Genomic DNA, 20,310 nt, shown 5'->3' with positions numbered 1-20,310 from the left:
GCGCAAGAAACCGTAGCGCTGGCTTTCGGCTATAGTAAAGGCCGGGATGGCACGTGTATGCTACATCAATTGAATTGCGTTAACTGCGTGCGGATCACGAAAACGCCATTTTATTACAAGCTAAGCATTTTCTTGGCACGAAAGAAACACTACCAGGTTTTCGAAAGCGTATTTCAACAACTTCGATTTACACCAGTTTTCATTAAGTATCCATCTAAAGGTTAGTGTCCATTTAAAGGTGTTCCGTTTCGCCTGACGCCTATGGCATAGCGGTTAGAGCCGCTGGCTTGACTACTGGATGCCATAGAATTCAAATCCCGCAGTCGGAACAGTTCTATTAATTTTTGTTTATTTATTTATTTAGAAACATCACTTCCCGACCATCGCCCTTTCCCTCTCTCCTTTACCCCTTTCCGTTCAGCACGGTCACCGTGCTACCGTTAATATTGAGCGTTGTATACCGGGTGTTGAAAGTTAAGCTTTATGGTCTTGTTCAAACTCAGCACTGGGAAGAACGTGAAAACCACCTTTTCAGATAAGTTATATATCCAGTGGGACACAAAGTGAGACAATAATTGTCATTTCCAGCCGCCCAATTAAGTAAAATTGAATAATGAACTTTTAATGAGTGCAGCAAGCGGGCATGTTTGTATTGAAAAGTCGGAGTTAGTCGCGTTTCTACACAGTTCCACTTGGAAAAATTCTTGTAGCATGTTTGTGCCCCGAGATATCCCGGGGCAACGATTAATTGCGGTTTGCATGATTACGCATGCAAGACGGTGAGTATCGGCGCAATGTTCCTACTTGATGTGACAAACAGCCATTGCTTGCTATTGCCAGCTGGTAGCAAAAGGGTAACCGTTATCATCTTTTCCTATGCCATCGACCCATTGTCATATTAAACGCCGCAAGCAACTGCCGCGGCACATCGGGGAGGAGTTTCGCGCCAGCGCTCACTGTCTTGCATGCGTAATCGTGCAAATCGCAATTAAACTTTGCAGCGGGATATCTCGGGGCATAGACATGCTAGAAGGATTCTTCCAAGTGTAACTGTGCAGAAACATGACTGCCTCCAACTTTTCAATACAAACATGCCCGCTTGCTGCACTCATTGAAAAGTTCATTATTCAATCTTTGTTAATTGGGCTGCTGACAGCGATAAATATTATCTCACTTTGTGTCCCCTAGATATATAACTTATTTGCAAAGGTAGTTTTTACGTATACTTCCAAGTGCTGAATCTTAAGAAAAAAATAAAGCTTAATTTTGAATACCCTGTAGATCCCTACACCTTACCGGCCGTGCAGACAGTCCGAATTGCGAGGTGTGTGGCACTCCTAAGACCACTGAACACCTCTTGTGCGTTTGCCCGCGATATACCACGCGAAGAAAATCAATGGCCACCTTCTTGTTGAAATCTATGAAGGAACAAGTATCAGAAAAAGTTCTGTTCGGACCTCCACCTCGTCATCAGCGCAATATTCTGAAAGCTTCGAACAAGTTTTTGCGCGAAACGGAACTAGACAAGATACTGTAAATATTTTTTGGACATGCAAGGTTTTGCTTCATCCCCATCATCAGCACCTTCTCTCCCCCTCTCTTTTCCACCCCCTCCCCTTCCCTTACGCTGAGTAGAAAATCAGAAAATCGATTCAGGCCGACCTCTCAGCTTTTCTGTCTCAATAAACCTCTCTCTCTAAATTTTCATAGGCTCTTCGTGCTGTAGCGCCTGCTTTTATTGCGATAGCAATTATATGGACAGTCTCGACGGGTTTTTGCCGTCGCCGTCGCCGTCATATCCTTCCGGTATGAAGTCCCCCCCCCCCCCGCGAATTGTATGCTCTACCGCGGTTAAAGTGCGCGAGCGGGAGCGACGAACGCGGCCGAAGCAGAGTTCAAACGAGCCGGCCCATTGCTATCGCTCGAAGGGTGCATGCGATAACATCACCCCGCTCGGGAGGCCTGCCGTCGAAGCAGACAGGAAATGCCCCGCCCGTTTTTAACGAGCCCTAAAAGACGCGAAGACGCGAGGGGAGGGGGGGGGGTAAGTGTCGCGCGAGGAGCAACTTTGAACTTTTGAATCTAAGGGCGAGGTCGCGATCGCTGGCGCGCGCGCTATCTCAAAAGCCGTCACAGCGGGGCGGGCGGCTCGTATACCCTTCTACGTGCTGCGCTCTCAACGCGAAGTGACTATGCGGAGAGCATCGCTCCCTGGAGCGGCCGTATTTTCTTACACCATCGTTTTGTAGTTACGCGAGATCGGACACGAAACAGTTAGCTGCCAGCCTCACTTCGCGTAACACCATAATTTGTTGCTAACGCATTCATTGCTTCGCCCTTGCGGTGAAACGATGACTTTTTTAGCATATTTTCTCTTTTCTTGTACCCTAGTTTTAATTATTACGTCCGTCTACTTTTTCTGTCGTTTTATAACAATTACTCCAATTTTTTTTTGTGCACTCTCTATCCAAGGGCTCCGTTTTCAGCGCTCCTGCTACTATTACTACTACTTGTACTCCTACTACTACTACTTATATTACTACTGCTACTGCTCTCGTGCTCTTCTTTCCGTCCATAGTTTTCTTCAGCTGCTTCGCAAGACCCGATAAAAGCGTAATTACATTATTTAGGATGATGTGCGTCAGTATAAACACACCGACGATTAGTGCTTTTTACGAACCGCTAAATTAAATGGCCGGCGGGGAGACCAGTTTGTCATTTCGCGACGATCGAGCAAACAAAGCTTCGAATAAAGTGGCGAGTGGTCGTTCGTAAACAAAATCGACTGAAACTTCCGGCAAATCGCAAGCAACAATGGAGGTAAAAAAAAATAAAGAAACGGTCAATGAGACTTCACTTAAGCGCGACAAAAGCAGCGCGGTCTCATCACGCTTGCCTTTCCTTTCTTCTTTTTATTTATGCTTCGCCGTCACTTGCACAATGATATCCTCGCGCACGAACAGCGTAGCCGGTAATCACGCCTGTTTTTTTCACCTGCATGCGTGTATGTCGTCTGCCGTTTCGAGCGATAGAAAAAAAGTGTGGGGAGCTGGGGATATTGAATGCCGCAGCGTTGTACCGGTCCTTCCGAGGTAGAAAAGTAAGCGCGTGGCATTCACACTGCAGCGGAATGCGATTTGTACGTGACAAATACACAAGAGAGGGAGAGAGACAGAGAGAGAAACACCGAAAGAACACCATATACTCTTAGCTTCTCGGGGCCCCGAACGGCTCGTGGAAAAAAAAAATCTAATAAGAACGGTGTTTTTCGCAGCCAGCGCAGATTGCGTTGTCTGCTGCAGAAGCGTTGTTTGGTGAAGTGCACGAGAGAGACTTCAATAGCAGAGGCGGAGTAACGCGCGGAGCGCCTGATTCCCCGGCAACTGACGAACTTTTCAATTACGAACGAGCAAGACGGAACTGTCGAGGAGGAAAAAAACGAACTTTTCTGTAAGCAGGTCATTATATAGGCACTTCGGTTTCTTTCCGATGGATTCTTGAGTTGGCTCTTTTAAATTTCCAGTTCCCCGTTTTTCTTCCTGTTGCTGTGGCTGTCGTTCTTTCTGGTTGGAAGTAAACTGCACAACAAAGATGTGAGGGGAAAATCGTAAATTTATATAGATAAGCTGAGTGGAGGTACGCATACAGGCCTGCGTGTCCAGTCTCGGATACCTGTATAGTGGCAATATGTTATCGCCCGCCGTTTCTTGATTATAAATTCGAAGTTGTCCAAGCACGGACGCGTAATGTAGCCAGTATTTATTCCTTCGTCGCAAACTTTGACACCGGCGAAATTGGACGACAAACTGGCTCACGTAACCTCGCAACACCGCTTATAGAATAGTCTATACCGTCAAGATGGTGGTGACGTATAACAGAAGACTGTAAAGCATACTGCGAATAATTATGTCGTCCAACGTTTTCTCGATGCTCGTGTATGCGTTTATTTTAGTTGTTTTATTCTGCTCCTCCTGCTTCGGAGTAAACACCCCCCCTTTTTTTTTTCTTTTAGAAGAAGAAATAAAGAGGACGAAATTTTGCCTTTGCGTGGATAGTCTCGACGTCGTCTCATTAATTCTGGGCGCCGTGTTTTCTCTCCGGAACGGTTGTGCGCCATTTTGTGTTGACTCAACAAGGTTCAACAGATTGGAAAAGGCAGGCGACTGTCACATTTCGCGAACGTTTGCTCATAAGCGCGCACGAATAAAGCGAGACAATTAATAGAGCGAACGAGAAATACGTTACTCATACAGTTCTTAATCTCCGTGTAAATATCAGAAAATAGCTCGAAAGGACGAAGACGACTTCTGCAGTAATCTACATAACAAAGCGAATCAGTAGACAACGACATAAAACGTGAACTGCAGACATATAGGAGTCAGGTACGCGCACAAACTCTATATACGTTATTCGGAAAATTAATACTGGTACCAAGCTCTCAGCCGTAAACGTTACTGTATGCGGCTAAAATATTTGTACTCCCCGCAAAGGTTTTAGAAACCTTAGACGCTAATTTCTTTAGGGCAGTGACAATTTACGAAATGCAAACCGTGATTTCCTAAAACCACATCCCATTCGAACGAATTTTCAGGGCGACACCACCTTCGAAACATTCATTCCCAAAGTGTGCGACAAAATACACGGGCGTTCCAGTTAGCTTTGGTAAAAAGCAACAGGAATAACAATGCATTTACGAGTAAAAGCTCGATGGCGCATATACGAAAATCCGAGCCCCACCTAAATTTGATTCCAACTGGATATGCGTTGCGAACTCAGCGTCTAAAATCCATCAACTGCAGTGTGTATCGGTAAGGTGATTAAGAAAACGTTAATCACTGAAGCTAAATTGTTTATTTCATGACGTCCTCTTTGCAAGTAGTGTCTGCCATGTGGAGTAATCGAGCCCAAGGAGTACACCTATGCCATCTACCACATTCACATCCGATTTCTTGAAATTATATGCTAACTAAAGACGTACTATATAGTATATTACTAATTTACGATTTACCTTACGATTATTACGATTTACCTTGAGAGTCTGTCCTGTCAAGTCATTCCCTTCTATTCCTGCTGTTTTCCGTTCATACAATCCGGAGGCATACGAAATGACCTAGTTTTATCTTGCACATGCACGAGCAGCATTCTAATGGGGCATGCGCGATGCGAGATGATCAATTATGCACTTCTCTCCGTTTCATTCAGCCTCCGGGCTGATCTGACTAGGGACGACGCCTACAACCACCTGCTGCGCTCGCTTTCACCTACCCCTTACCTTCCTCGGGCGAGCTCACAGTCTTCCATGGCCCTCGGATGACGGCGTGCCATCTCGCGTGCTTTCCCTCAATTCGACAGCGTGCCGAGCGCAGGGTGCAATAGGATCTTATTGCACATGCCTCCATACGGACCACCACATCGACGTCGACGCCGACGGCGAATCTTCAGTAACAAACAGGGTCCTATAGATTGTGTTGTTCTCTTCGATTTGCCTTACTAGCGCTGAAAATGTTCAACTCTGTACGCTATTAACTCAAATAGGCTACTGCTGCCTTCATCCCGATACATTCCATTAAAGGTACGACATCGGGCGCACAAGCCATTGTAATGTGACAAACGGAAAGTATTCGCGTTTTCAAAGCCCAATGCGTGGTCTAGTTTGGAAACGTTGCCATGCGCCATGCTTTGAGACACAGTAAATTGCCTATACAATGCGCCACTTTCTGTGATCTGCGACACTATATAAATATCCCCACATTTTCTCCGATATATAACTTTTCTTACTCTTTCATGTTTATAGGTAGGCTTGGAGCGACACACTTTTCCTCTTGATTTGTTAGAAACAGGTACGGAATTTACACATCTCCAGCTTTGAAAATGCTTTCGGGAGGATGCCCACAACGCTACATATGTGCTATGGGAAGGCCCCAAAACTCCGGAAAAGAGAAGAGACTATGCATGGTACTACCTTTTCCGAGTGGCTGCGCCAAGGTATCGCAATGGAATAGGGGGTAGATGCAACCAGTCGAGTGTGCATCAAATGAAAACGGAACGGTGGTGTAAAAAGCATGCAGGAATTATTCTGTCGCAGTCTGCATTAGTGGCGTAGATCGAAGAAACATTTAGTAAATGAGTACATTTGTTTACATTCGTTTCAGAAGCGCCATTGGCGGCTTTAGGGGAAAGTATGCAGCAGATTGAAACATTTTCTCTCTCGACTGCTCCAAGTACACGAAATTCAATTAGGCGGTCTTAGGTCCTGAAGCGGCGCCATGGGCTACGCGAAGAGCCTTATGGGGGCGTGCGTAGAGTAATCGATCACAATTTAAATTCTTTCGTGCACCGAAATATCGGCGCACGCGGGTGGTTCTGAACTTCGGCCCTTACTGACTTGACAGGAACAAAATTCTGCGCTATAAACCTCCTACTGCTACCGTTACGGCCAAACAACTTATATTCTTTAGTTGCGAAAAAATAGTTCCCCTGACGTTTTCGTTCTTATTGATAGCTTAACGGTTTGCTGAGCTCTGCAGGGACATTACGGCGTGGGTTTGCAGGCTTCGGCTGTCGTTGCCTTATTTGGTATATGTACGCATGTGGCGTGGTGACCTTTATATTTTATCCTACAAGCCCGAAAGGAGACAAGGAGAAACTCGATGCGGTGAGAAGGATCAGGAAATTGACGCGCAGGGATCACGTTAAGGTCTTAATTGAGCCACGGTTAATTTCGCCGTCATTCTGCACTCGATAAGCACGTTGTAGTTTTGTTGCTGCGCAGACACATAATGCATTTTTACACACAGATGCGCTTGCGAATGTCTGCACAATTCTTCCAATTAGCAGTAATGCGATTGCAGATGGTATATGACGGTGTGTTCAGAAGACGTGTGTATAAAAGACGATCACTGCGGCCGCAGTTTTGGGTAACAAAAGCAACATTGTCCCCCACAAAAAAGTTATACTGTCGTTATGGGTACAGCGCAGGAGACACCAAAAGTGACGAGACCTCAAGGGGAAAAAACGCTATATTAATTAGAAAAAAAAACCTGAGCCAGCTTTTACGCAATGTTCTTACGGTCGAATTGTTCGTATGGAAATTCCAGCCAATTTCGATGATGCAAACACAGCTCGCCAGTTGGAAAGAGCACTTACAACCGAGAATATTTGCGAATTAGGCCCTGTTCTCTAGCCAAATTAGCAAAGAAGTTGTGCTATGGTACCTAACAGCCTCTTTTTGCTAATACAATTTGTTTATGCACCAATACGTCACCTTACTTGCAGTGCTAGTTTATCAGGTAAGGCGCGGCGCGGCTAAGCTCGAAGGCCAGGTTTCGATTCCCGGCTACGGCGGTCGCAATTCAATGGGGATAAATGCAAGAACATCGTTGTACTTATGTTCACGTTGGAGTTATGTTCACGTTAAGGGATCTCAGGCGGCGAAAATGTTTTGGCCACTTCAGATTTGGATTTTTTTGCTACAGTGCGTAACGCAAGCTAACTCTATGCCTGCACGTACACGAAATGAACGTGGGCCCGTATTCACCCAAAAAAATAAAGTCTTAAGAAAGAATTATTCGCAAGAGAAATTTTCAGCCAATCGTGATGCGGGGCCTGTCATTAGCGAATCCTACTGAGCAACGACAGTGACCATTTACAAACGAAAAGATTCGTGAATTCTTCCGCTGTTCTATAGACATAAAAATGAATCTGCGTATTATACAAGATCTGCGCTGCCATGTGAGAGAGAAGGATGATTTATTAGAAGGCAAAGAGGCCGGCCAGAGCTAGGGCGCTCTAGCCTGCTACTCTGCACAGGGGAGAAGGGAAAGAAAGAAGTGATCAGGGGTGACGATGGGGAGAGGAAGAAGTGGTGCGTATACAGGGTGTTTCAAAAAATGTGTACGAAAATCCTCAAAAATCAGGAAAATGCGATATTTGCTCGCTGCCTTCACACTTGCTTTTTCTGCAGCGGCAGGTATCTTAAGATGGTTGAAGACATCATTTGAGAGTCCTAATTAAGAAAGATCAATTAATTAACTTTCCAATTAGTGGAGTTACGCGGTTATGTCATATAGGAGAATCGAAGTTCTTCATGCGAAGAATCCATCGCAGTATTGAGATAATGAAAAAGCGGCCTCTGGTAATTATTGTGGCGTAATGAAATTCAACCAAATTCAATGGCGCAGCCGAAACCGAAGCACCGATGAGCACACCCACACAACGAAGTCGGTTGATGGTTGAAAGCATAGAGTTTCATAATATAATACCTAGACGGGAATCTTGCGCTAGTGTCTATGCGGGGTCCTTGAGCGGCGCTTCAACAACCATGGGAATGATGGGAAGTACAGGCTTCGGATCTGCTTCGGATGGAATAGGTTCTTGAGATTCGCGACGCTTCATAGAGCAGGTAGCGCAAAGACATACGTAAACACAAGCCAGGAACATAAACACATGTCTCGTGTTTATGTTCCTGGCTGCGCTACCTGCTCTATTCTTTTGCGCTACCTGCTCTATGATGCATTCTTATAAACTCGCCCAGATTTCCATTCTCGCGACACTTGTTTGCCGACACTAAAACAAAGTGATGTGAAGTTATTTCCAATAAAACTTGCTTGACTCTTTTGTACGTAAAACTTATTGCAAAAAGTTTGAGTGACCGTGAGATGGAGGTGAAACCTGGACAAATTCAACCACCAGGGTATGCATTGCTCTGCAATTGTGTTCCAGACCTGGCGTCACCATATAATGAAATATTTCTTTACAACACTTAAAACAAACACGCTTGTTTTTCCCTCCAAAGTGCGCATTATCTATTTATGGAAATAACAGTACCGTATTGAGTGAGAAACACTTAACGTATCATTTGCTGCGATGCCAGTGGTTTGCCCCCAACGCATCTCTCGTTTTGTTTTGAAGTGAAGTCAGAGGAGCGTGACGGCACGTATACTTAGCTTCGTCGTCGTTTTGCAGCCGATTTGAACGAAGGTTGGCAAGACGCGCTTATCAAACAAACGTGAACTCTATGCGATTTCCTGCACTGGCATGGAAAGCTACATCTTTGCGCAGCGGTGAGTGCACGATGCTTTGCTAAGACTGTCAAATACAACCTGTAGAGCTACAAAGTCGCAGAAAACCAAGAGATCCAGTAGTCTTCAGCCTCTTTGAACAACAAAGGCACTGCTTGAGTGCTCTGCAACGCACCCAACTGCCCACGCCTCGTGAAGAACGAAACTGAAACTGTAGAAAAAGACCCGTAGACAGTTCACTAGCTAACGCAATCCAATCCGAAGCCTGTACTTCCCATGATTCCCATGGTGGTTGAACGATCGCAGCGCCTGTTTCCTCTCTAGGTTATTGTATGAAGCTTTATGATGGTTGATACAACGACGCTCACTAATTCTGGGCGTCTCAGAAGAATGTGGCAGCTGCGCTCTTCCGCGTTTCAGTTTCGGTTTCACCGCTGAATTTGGTTGAATTTAATTACTTCGCAATTATTACTAAGGCCACTTTTTCGCACTCTCAAAGCTGCAATGGGTTCTTCACATGAAGGACTTCAATTCTCCCATTTGACAAAACGGCGTAACTCCACTAATTAAAAAAGTTAATTTAACTTTCTTAATAAATGTCCCAAACGATATGTTTAGCCATCTTATGATACCTGCCGCTACAGAAAAAGTAATTGTTAAGGCATGGAAAAAAATATGGCATTTCCCTGACCTTTGAGGATTTTTGGACACATTTCTTGAAACACCCTGTATACAAAAACCACGCAACATAGTGGCTTCGCTACTGTCTGGTATGCTTTTTATGTGACCACAGTGCGTCGCTTAGAGTCAACGGGAAACATAAATTTGAACACCCTCACGAGCATAAGTTGCGACCATAACCTGAATATTAAACATACAAAAACATTTTGTGCACTTTTGCTGTAAGGTAGCCAGACTGCCAGACGCTCGTACGTTATCACTACAACCGAAGTTAGGTGGTAAGCTTGAAAGTATAGTGCACATTTCTTCTGTAACTTGCTGTATGTATATGTTACAATTTTGTACCTGTCTTTAGACGCGCGCAAAAACAAGAAATGAGCGCCTTTAGTAAAGGTTGGAGACGAAGAGTGTACGAAGCAATATTACGCGCTGTCACTCAGCAGCCCACTACAATGAGTTTCCGAGTATTCTTTACGCCAGCAGTTATGTCGTAGTTTGAAAAATTGCTGAACGCCTTTAATGTAAGTTCTGAAAAGTGAAGGTGGCAATTTCGCATGTTTTTAGAAGCGCGGCAATCTCGCCAATCGACAGATCTTTACAATATGCGAGACGTGGAGTATACGAAGCAATACTGTGCCTTCTTAGTAAACTGTACGTGACCAGAAATTTCGGAGTAACCTTTGCTGCAGCGGTTAGGTCGTAACCTTGACAAACTACTCCGCACTTTTACAAGAAAGGTGCAACGCGTAAAAGTGACATTGTTGCCTTTGCTTTCGTAGGGCTCTAAAAAAAACTTGAAAATGAGCACCTTCAATAAAAGCTGCTAGGTTTCAGGTTCTTGGTTTGGATCCAGAGAGTTTTCTGTTGGCGATACCTGTTTGCTGTTAGTCGGTACGCCGTTGCGGATTAGATACCTCGACTGGTCGGGGATCGTGCTTACAAAATAGTCCTTGCTCACAGACTCCTTCGTGAATACGACAGCGAACATACTTTGACACTGAAGTCATAAAAATAGCAAAAGTCTAATCTCAACTTCGACGAGCAGTTCACATTGGGTTCTAGGAAGAAGTGACTTCTTTCTTCTTCATCTTTCTTTTTCTTTTTTTGCCTGATTAGTCCAAAAACAGCAAACAGCGCATTTCCATTTGGCAGGGGAGCTTCTCGCCGAAGATTGTCGAGTTAGAGGAGAAAACACGAAGTTTACGGAAGTCTACGACACGGGCTCTTCGACTGCAAGGTGCCTCCTGCTGCTCTTGTGTAAAACAAGCAGAGGCACCATTTGTAAGCCAGCGCTACGTTTGAACGATGCAAGTGTGGCGTGGATTGTTTTCCCCCCCTCAAAGCCTGGCTGCAATGTCATGAGGTCGGCCTCACGGAGCTTTTCGTTCGTAATAGCAGTTTGCCACTGGTGATGTAACTACCTCACGAGTCTTGTCTAAACAAATTCTCAGCAACCGAATTCGCAAGTGAAAGAAAATGAATTACTTTAATGATAAGGCTGACTCTAACATAAAGAGAGAAGGCGTTTACAGGTAAGTGCTAAAAGCAAGCGGTTCAATCAAAACGCAGGAGATCTCTGACAGCTGTAACGACTATTCCAGACAGGCCTGCTAAAGGGCGACAAGATGAAGGGAATAAAGAAGAAAAAGAAAAAGACCAAGTACGACATTTAGAACATGCACTGGTTGCAATGTATGCGGCAATGTGACCCGAAGGGCGACAAGAAGAATGCGAAATTACGAAAAAAAAAGGAGGCTAAATCAGTGTTCCATGGATCGGAGTAGAGAGACTAATGTAAACTCAATAGTTCCAGTAAAACCATTTTCGTGGAGATTTTGTTCAATGAAGATTATGACTAGACGCCGGATTTCTAGGCATTAAAAAAGCGCGTTTTAGGTGCCAAAAATAGGCAGCCGAAACAACGTTTTCGGCGCCGACGATAGGCAGGCGAAACACATTTTAGGCCTACAACGTCGTAAATGTAGGCACAATAAATTCTTACATAAATGGAAATAATTTCAAGGCAATGACGTGCGCGACGTGTATCTAAGACAGGAAAATAAAAAGAACTGTTAGTGTTTATGATGGCAAAAATGCGCCACTAGTTGAACATTGCCGTGAACTTGTCTTTTTTACCCCACGGTTCGCAGAATAGCGTCTCTCCCTTTATTCTGTGGCATGGTGAGTCAAGTGTCCACTGTCGAATCAACACACTCTTGGGTCTCTTTCCCTTCGGCATGGTTAAGAAGGGCAGCACAGGAGCAGGTAGCCAGACCGTTACAGACCAGATGGGAGGGATACGTCGTATTTGCCGGGTCTAATCGCGTAGGGTCAATTTCTGCTGTGTCGGTGAACACCTTAAGAAGTACATTTCAAACAACATATTTTTCTTTCTTTTGCTCTTCTCTCTCTTTTCCCCTGACGGGTCTCCACGGTTTCGCATTCGCCAACCACTCGCGCCATGTCAGCGCGGCGGCTTATGGTGGCCGGCGCGCCCATTTAACCGCTGCTAGCGGTTGTATTCCAGAAGTTGATTGAACTAGAGGACTAGGTTGAACCCCATAGAGGTCCGAACAGCCATTATTGTCCGGTAACATGAATAATGGTCTTAAAATGCAATCGAAAGCCAAACAGGTTAAATAGCATTCACAAGGGCGCCGATTTTGAAAATAGGCATTTATAGGCACTTATAGGCATTTAGGCGCAAATGCCAAAAATAGGCATTTATAGGCACTGTAAAAACACAATAAAAGTCTTTCTTAACCTCTAATTCATGCTAGTATATCAAAGTGGGGCGATAAGACTGCAAGGGACAAAATAGGCATTTGCCTAAAACCCGGTCTCTAATTATGACGGTTCCCGCATTTTTAAATTGATGACGCACGTTAGCAATGTCATCGGCATCAAGTAGCATTACTGGAAGTGCCGCGTGACCACCAAAAATAGCTGAACTCCAAAAAACATTTGCTCGTTCAAGTCCTATATGTACGGGAATGACGCAGGACAGGCAAACACAAGAGTATGAAAGAGAACCAATCTAAACTACATATATGACTGCGAATCGGACCGCACTGTACGCACTGCAAGACAGCGAGACAGTCGCAGGGCAATGTATTATGTTGCTGTCGCAGTTGCAATGCCAATCTTCTGGAGCCCGTTTGCAGGCCCAGAGTGAACACATATTCCATCGTAATACGTGTTCAGTACTGACTTCCACACCGTCAACTTTCGCCTCCGCAGTCAGCCACGTAGCCAGAGAAATTGTTGAACTCGCCATTCTACACGTCATCTTTCCATAAGGCGCCGCCATTTTTATGTTCGACGAATAGCACCGAAGAAAGATCCGCATATTCTGCGACGCACGTACGCGCTCGCCAGCGGTGGTTGCTTAAAATAAAACGCAGCGGCAGGCGCCGACTTAAGACTCCTCGGAGTATCCAATCTACAAAATGCCCGATGCTATCGGGTCGCGAAACAATCTTTCCTGCGGCAACGGTCATGCCGCACAAGATGACAGCGCCTTTAGACGCCATAATATAGAAGGATTTTGTTACAGTACATCAAAGTGCTCTGCGCGACTGTTCGCATTTCATTTCTCCTCTCTTAACGATTAGACTGTATTCCGTTGTTTAAACATCGAAAGGTATGCAGTTTCCGTACCTATATCGCTTTTTAGTCGGACCGCTCTCTTACGAAACTGACGCGGTATTGAACCACTCATCGGTATATCTCTTTATTTTCTTTTTTTTTTACGGCTGTCTTGAGTCTTGAATAGAGGTTAGCAGTGGAAAGAATCAAGTGAGAGAGAGAGAGAGAGAGAAATAGATGAAGAAAGAATCAAGTAAGTTACTTTTGCGCTGCTGGAGGCAAAAGAGAACTTAGGTTTACAGAATACAATAGAGATCTCACGTTACATATATCAACGTAGGTAGCAGGGTTCGTTCGCGCACTCGCAGAAAAGCACGAAAGAAAAAAAAAAGCATTAGGACTGTTTGAAAAAGCAGATGAGAGTCAATCGCTATGTTGGACATATATCATTAGCGAAGGCAGCCGATCGATGGCAAGAAGCACTTGCGAATAAAGAGCTTCGTGAATACGGCACTACCATTTTGTCTCTCTGCAAAGTAGCGCAGGTTGCATCATGTGTGCTGGCTTTGAAAGGACAAGAGTCGCCAAATTTCATCAAATACAAGACATGTATGCGCAGACGAGCTTTTAGAGCTAGCTTTCTTCTTATTCTTTGTTTCTTTTAGTTTGTTTTTGCCCACGCAGTAAAAATAAAAGGAACCGTCGTAACGTGCGAGCTGATGGACCTGACAGCTACATTGTTTCGCCAGGCGAACATTCAGAGCACGGATTCTTGACAACGAAAATCCCCAGAAGCAGATGACATAGAAACGAAAAAAAAGAGGAAAAGAATGGCATGGAGGTGCACAAGCAAATACGCCATATTAGTTACATGAGGACATGTATTTGTAGTGAACGGTTGGAGACAACGATTACCTCAGACAAAGCCGCATCTACTAATTGACATAACTATTACGCAAAATATCATAATCAACCCTCACGACACCTGTTCCAACACCAAACTCGGCTTATAGATGCCACGGATGGTAAGTGCCTGGAACTGGTTCTAATGCCAGCGCGACAGGTATGGTATAAGTCCGCTACAGATGGGCCACGAAAGCTTAGCTTTCACCGTTTCAACTTGTGCCTAACGAGGTCTGCGTGAGTTTTTAAAATGTCTCAGATACGTCGGCTGTCTATTAAACAGGGGAAAAAAGGAGACCCAGAACAATCGCTATACTCTTGTCACGGAAAATTACGCACTCCAACATACTGCCAAAAAAAAGGAAAACCAGAGCAATGTAAAAGGTACAGGTGCCCTTGATAGCAGTAACACGTAGTGCATCATAAGCAAAGAACAGAACATGTAATGAACGAAGGTGGCCAGTGAATTTCGTCGTGTTGCAGAAGGGTATCTTGAAGGGTCAGTCATGGTGTGTATTATATCGACGTGTTTGTCACTCGTTCTACACGAATGCGCATTCCTGTGAAATGTACTCCCGCCGTACGAAGGTTTCCGGAAATATTCGCTTTAGCAGTATACGTACCTTCGTAGTAGGCCCGGAAGCCAACGTGTCCATTCTGGTTGCTCGACGTCCGGTAGACGATAAGCATGCGGTACCCTGTGCTTAGCAGCATTTCCGGGATGCGACCCGTGCCGCAGTACCGACCTGCGAACAGAAGTACACTCCTTAGTAGACGTAAAAGATTTCGTAAACCTATACAGTGAAATGACACCCAGCAACGCCAACGGATTTTCCTGGAAAACGCTGGCGAAACGCGCTGACGGAAGGCGAAAACCAGAGATGGCAAAATTAGTCCTAAAGAGTGATTAAGTTACATTAACAATCACGTTTCTAAAAATTATTAAGGGTAGTTAAATTACATGACAAACTACAGCTGGCAGAAAGTACTGACATTACATTCATGTTACTTTTGGAAAGTAATGAAATTACTTTGAAATCGCTTCAACAGAAGATCGTCATTCATTCACCAACCCATGTTCACAGTATTTACGGCACATATACATTGAAATGTCAGAGGTCTTAGTACAACTTCCCACGCATGAGGTTTGGAACGCGGATTGATTTGTCGTTGTCATTTTTTTCTTTCCTTTTTTGATCAATCTGATACGCCATAATGGAAGCAGACATGCTATACATTAGTCAAAGATAATTTAATTACAGTAATTTCATTACTACAATGTCATTGCTGCCGAGTCCGGAAAAAAAACCCAGTACGCATGCAAATGATAATGGAGGTGACCCGTGCTTGCACAAAATTTACAAAAGTTGTAGGTATTAGCAATAAGCCAGATGCTAAACAGTTTTAGTACAGCGTATACAGAAGCACTTTTGCATATACTTGACAGTGCGTCCTGCAGACGCAGCTGAGGATGATCACAGAGCCGGGCCGCCCACGAAAAAGAGCGAAGCGTGTCAAGTGGCTCACAAGAACGTGTCCACTGCACACGTTCTACGCCTACCAGGCGCTGACGAAGTATATGCTTCACCGTTCACGATCACAAAACAGTTGTTTTCTTGTCGTTGTTGTTGCTTAGATTGAAATATTTCTGGGCACTAAAGACCTTACTTCTCTTTTGATAACTTGGTTGTACTTAGTAACAGCGTGTACATGGGGACGCGATCAAATATCTTAGATAAATACGTTGTGTCATTCATTAGGTCTTTTGGTTAGGTCTATCAGTTATCAAGAGCACAAATTGGCCGTTTCCGATTTCTCATGTGGCTATTCACAACTCAAATCAACATGTGAGAGCGCTGCGAAGTCTAGCCTGGTCTGGCCACACCGTGCAGCATGGCGGAACAACGGAGGTCACCGCGTCGGCTGTCTCTGACGCAAATATTGACTTTTTTACAATGTAGCAGCAGTTTGCGCTGTCAGGGAGGAGGCCAAGGAAGACAATGTCTTTAAAAAAGAAAACGTCTACTCTATAACCTTCCTCTCGCTCTTCCTACATAGTCATGAACAGCCAACAAGCCACACTTTAAACCCTGCAAGCATAACGTTTTCTACATGTAGTGCTGTAACTTATATTGTACTAAAGGGTTTTACGAAATACTCGTGTCACACAGAACTGGACGCTGTGATAACGATACGACGTAGTATAATGTGTGCATGAAACGCGACGATAACCCGCCAGACGTATTGAAGGCACTGACTTTGAGAGCTTCAGCGCTCCGGAAAATGCAGATGTTGCTGCCGTATGTCCCAGAGGATAAGATTCGGTGACACGAGAGGAAAAGAAATGTATCACGAGAAACAGCCAGAACATTAATACGGCATTATCCGGCTTGCTACCTTGCGTTGGTGTAGGAGAACCAGAATGATAAAGACCGTGAAGGAGAGTGTACAAGATCACCAAGGAGTACACAACACACGCGCGAGTAAAAAAAAAAAGAAAAAAAATCGGCAGATCCCACACGTTGTAGGAATCGGTTTCATGCGAAGCAGTCAGCGAGTACTTCTATGCTGTATTTTATGGCTTCGAGCCAAGCGTTGCGAGGTGGATCGACGTGTTTCTGCAAGTGTAGTAGCTGTGTGCGCATCCTGAGGTTACCAGGAACGTCGACAACACTGGCGTTTAAAGGGTAACTTATGGTGCGACGTAACGTCAGCCCTCACGTTAGATTACATACGTCAGTATTATCAAAACTAATTGCACTTTATGGTGCAATCATGTGAATATCATACGTAACTTTCGTTAATATATTCCTCCGCGGTCGAGCAATGCTTCAATATACTTTGCAGAATCATAGGAATGCAAATGTAATGTTTATTAGACTGCTACAAAAGCGGAGCCAACACTGGAACCACATATGTTAATCTGATATGACGCCTGTATCGTAGGAATACATATGTAGTGTTTATTGCTTTCTTGTAAAATTAGATAGCCAGCACCACAATACAATTGACGTTGCACCGACATTAAGCCTCCATAGGCTGTTTTGTCAAACCAGTTCATAGACCTGCCGTGGCTCTGCGGTAGAATACCCGATTGCCACGCAAAATGCTTGGGTTCGATTCCTGCTGGGATCCTAATTCTTATTCTTTCCATTCGTCGGGTCAACGCTGCCTATGTCGGTTTTTCTTAACGCTCTCGAATTTGATTTACCAATGTCTGTTGTCGCCGTTCCTGGGTAGATATAAACTGTCAATCACCTGTGGCACATACCCGTACACCGCAGCCCGTGGTAAACGGGTATGTGCCACACGTGTCTGAAGGAAAGGGTTTGACGGCGTACGCGACAAGATTTTCACGTTAATCATGTAATGACCCGACAGTCATATTCGTCAAATGCTCTTACCCTCCCATGCCAATTTCGGTCATCACCAAGTTAAGGAGGCGACCATGCGAGCACCCAGACGTAGGCGGCTAGATAGATAGAAACGCTCAAAGTGCCAAAGGTTCGCTAAGAAATTCTTCGCATTTAAAAAACTAGAAAAGATGTCGAACTCCCCGCGCGGTTGTGCTAAGAATCGCACGACCTTCTACGCTCGGTGCGACCACTTTGATATTTTCTGAGTATACAGTGTTGGCATTTAGCGGAGAATTTCTCTACTCAAGAAGTGCCGGCCCCAGACTCAGTTTGTACACTGTCGAGTTTTGTGAAGACGTTCTGTGCTGGTTGTTTAAAGAGTAGCCGGATGATGTCCACCAATGGCTATATGTGTGACTTGCGGATCTTCAACTCGTACCCGATCAGCAGGTGCAGTGGGTGTCAGGGTACGGGGTGCGCACTTACACTCGTTAAACTTTATTCTATCATAAATTCATGTTGAATAATAATAATAATAATATCTGGGGTTTAACGTCCCAAAACCACGACATGATTATGAGAGACGCCGTAGTGGAAGGCTCCGGGGAAATTTCGACCACCTGGGGTTCTTTAACGTGCACCTAAATCTAAGCACACGGGCCTCAAACATTTTCGCCTCCATGGAAAATGCAGCCGCCGCGGCCGGGATTCGATCCCGCGACCTTCGGGTCAGCAGTCGAGCGCCATAACCACTAGACCACCGTGGCGGGGCTAAATTCATGTTGAAGTGTAGTCGATATGACTCCTACAGGGGCAAACAGTGTCTCCTACGAAACAAGCAAACGTGATGACGTGACTCACGGAGATTATATATATATATATATATATATATATATATATATATATATATATATATATATATATATATATATATATATATATATATATATATATATATATATACACGTTACGAAAGCGGTTCAGTGCATTCTTACCACAAGTTAGAGCGCGTATCTCAAAAATGCTGCTAGTTTTGAAAGTCTTTCCAAATGGACTCGCCTTGTGAAATCACTGGCTGAAGTTCGCAACAGAGCAATATGCGCGCTAAGGTAATTATTATAAAGCTTACTAGCAAAGCTACGTTGATTAGTCAATTATAGCCCTATACGTGTTCGTTTCAACTGCAAGTAATGTGCGTCTCGTAGAATAATTAAGCTCACTGAGTGAACGTGCGCCATATGGCCCAGGCGTTATTTCGAAATTCTATTACCGCTAAAAAAAAGCGAAGACATGCGGCCGATGCACACTGCCGTGCGTACACGCAGGAGTGACATTTCTATAATCGCAGATGACTTGCACAATCATAGTAGAGAGTGAACGAGACAACAGGCATTGCGTTGGTCAAGACTCAAAACTTGTGAAATGTACAGTGTGACACAGACGACGGACAGGTAATGAAGACCGTCAAAAGACGACGAGCGCTCGCGTCGTCATTATTACTCGTCCTTCGTCTCTGTCGCGCTGCCGATTTCCCCAGATGTTATGCCATCAACTCACCTACCTTGCTGCTCTAGTCCATTAATAGACGGTTACCATCCCCTGAAAAGCTTCGTAATTAAGGTACCGGCCTCCAGATATAAAACGCTCACGTGCGACATCAAAAATTCACAACTAACGTTGATTATTTGCTATAAGCAACGAAGCAGCGAAAGCTCTGCGAAGCGAGGAGTATTTCGCAAGAATTATTTCGATTTTCATTCGTAAGTGTGGCTCGCCATTGGCCGGTCGCCTTCGCTGATGATCTGTCCAGTATATAGATCCTCACCGGTGGCTCTCACGAATAGTTCTACTGCCAAGATAATTTTTGGGTTTTGTTGGTAAGAAATGAATGAACCTCTCAGCGTTTCAGTGCACAAGAAGAGGACAAAAAATATATGCATGAAGCACACGAGCCCTGCTGGCGTGTCTCATGCTTTTTTTTATTGCGATAGCAATTATATGGACACTCTCGGCTGGTTTTTGCCGTCGCCTATGCCGTCGCCGTCATGTCCCGGATATGTATGTATGTATGTATGTATGTATGTATGTATGTATGTATGTATGTATGTATGTATGTATGTATGTATGTATGTATGTATACATAAATAAAAGCCACAAAGAAAAATAAATCAGAAGAAAAAATTTCCGAAGCGCGCCACCGGAGTTCCAACCTTCGACCCCTCGCTCCGCAGCGCGCTGCTTTAAACAACTCCGCCACGCGCTACCGGCTGTTTAGCATGACAACGCGAGCTATTTATATACACCATTTAACGCTAATGGCACGCAGATCTCGGAGGTGCTTCAGTATGTGTAGTATCACCCGCGAGATTGCCCGAAGGGCGCGCTTTAAAGCAACGCTCCTACATTTTCCTTCAGACGCGTAGTAAAAAGTGGCCCATTTCTGTAGCCACTGATGATGTGGATCGCCGAGTAAACGATGCGTCGAACGCCACCGCGTGGCAGGAGACGCGGAGGGGTCACTCCACGCGCCGCAGTTTTAAAGAAAAAAGAAAAAGATGACTACGAGCGTTGGGTTGTAGCGAGCTGCACAAACACGAAGTCACAACCGCAACAGTTAGTTCGCGTTCGTCCTGTGTGTGCCTGTGCGTTCCTTTCGAGTGTCCTTTCTTGTGTTTGAGCAGCGCACTGCAAGTGTCGAGCTGTGATCGTTGTTAGTTCGCGGTCTTCCTGTGTGAGTTCTTTTCGCCAGTCCTTTGCGCTCG

The 20,310-nt window shown here is 44.7% G+C and overlaps 1 protein-coding gene across 1 annotated transcript in view; it reads right to left on the bottom strand.

Moving 5' to 3' along the window:
• The window catches only part of LOC119389720 (bone morphogenetic protein 1), a 604,284-nt gene that overhangs the window by 41,612 nt on the left and 542,362 nt on the right, over window positions 1–20,310 (bottom strand). The window contains exon 8 of the mRNA XM_037657125.2: window positions 14,816–14,938. Coding sequence (XP_037513053.1) covers window positions 14,816–14,938 — 123 coding nt within the window. The remainder of the gene's footprint in view (window positions 1–14,815; window positions 14,939–20,310) is intronic.

The sequence above is a fragment of the Rhipicephalus sanguineus genome, chromosome 1 (genome assembly GCF_013339695.2).
Source record: "Rhipicephalus sanguineus isolate Rsan-2018 chromosome 1, BIME_Rsan_1.4, whole genome shotgun sequence".
NCBI lineage: Eukaryota > Metazoa > Arthropoda > Arachnida > Ixodida > Ixodidae > Rhipicephalus > Rhipicephalus sanguineus.
The sequence above is the reverse complement of the archived record's forward strand: the minus strand, read 5'-3'. Positions and strand labels throughout refer to the sequence as shown.